The 1,035-nt window shown below is 46.5% G+C and overlaps 1 protein-coding gene across 1 annotated transcript in view; it reads left to right on the forward strand.

Moving 5' to 3' along the window:
• LOC139026997 (ETS domain-containing transcription factor ERF-like) overlaps positions 1 to 489 on the forward strand; it is a gene marked incomplete at its 3' end in the record, with an annotated part of 9,696 nt that extends 9,207 nt beyond the window's left edge. Inside the window, exon 3 of the mRNA XM_070442202.1 lies at positions 306 to 489. Within this exon, the coding sequence (XP_070298303.1) occupies positions 306 to 489 (184 nt within the window). The remainder of the gene's footprint in view (positions 1 to 305) is intronic.
• Positions 490 to 1,035: the final 546 nt, after the last annotated feature.

A 1,035-nucleotide genomic window follows, 5' to 3' on the forward strand; every position in this document is an offset into this window, starting at 1 on the left:
AGGGAAAACCTACAGGATGATAGCTCTCCAGGAAGCAGGTTGGAGGGAAAACCTACGGGATGAGAGCTCTCCAGGAAGCAGATTGGAGGGAAAACCTACAGGATGAGAGCTCTCTAGGAAGCAGGTTGGAGGGAAAACCTACAGGATGAGAGCTCTCTAGGAAGCAGGTTGGAGAGCCCTGCTGTGAACCATCGATGAAAACATGGATATTTGTTTCTAACTCTTCCTATTTTTTTCTCTCCTTTCTCCATTCCCTCTTTCCTAATCTCTTCCCTTTCACCTTCTCTCCATCCTCCCCCACCCAGGTACTACTATAATAAGCGTATTTTGCACAAAACCAAAGGGAAGCGTTTCACCTACAAGTTTAACTTCAGTAAGGTGGTGCTGGTGAACTATCCTCTGCTGGACATGGCCAGCTCCCCCTTCCTGCTCCAGAACCACTTCAATGGGGGCTCCGCCGCGCCCGACTGCAGCCCTCTCACACCCGAGGTACGGAGGGAGGAACGGAGGAAGTGAGGGAGGGAAGGTGGGTGGGAGGGAGGGAGGGTGAGAGGAACGAATGGAGTTTAGGACAGAGGGAGGGACGGAGAGAAATGGTAATGGATGGAGGAGGGTATGAAGGGAAAAGAGAAAGAGAAAGAGAGGATTACTAGGATTGTAAGGACAGGAATTAAAGCTATTCCAGAATAGGCAGCTACTCCAAGTTATTCCCCGCTATTATCACAATCCATCACATTGTCTAAAGTGAGCTGTCATTTGAACAGTACATGTTTGAATTCACCAAAATTAAAGGACAAGTTGGATAGAAGACCAGCAGATTCCTGAGAACCATCAACAACAAACATTGGGGAAAAGAAGAGAGAAATAAAGGGAGGAAAATGAGACTGAGAGATGGAAATATGGTTGCCACAACTCCATACTTGATTGTTTATTAATGTTTATTTGATTCAGCGGGTCTAGCTAAAATCCATTTCGTCTCAGGGAACTGCAGATTGTACTGTACAGACTCCTGCTGTGTATTCATTCTTCAGTTAC

Source organism: Salvelinus sp. IW2-2015, unplaced genomic scaffold, assembly GCF_002910315.2.
Source record: "Salvelinus sp. IW2-2015 unplaced genomic scaffold, ASM291031v2 Un_scaffold6724, whole genome shotgun sequence".
NCBI lineage: Eukaryota > Metazoa > Chordata > Actinopteri > Salmoniformes > Salmonidae > Salvelinus > Salvelinus sp. IW2-2015.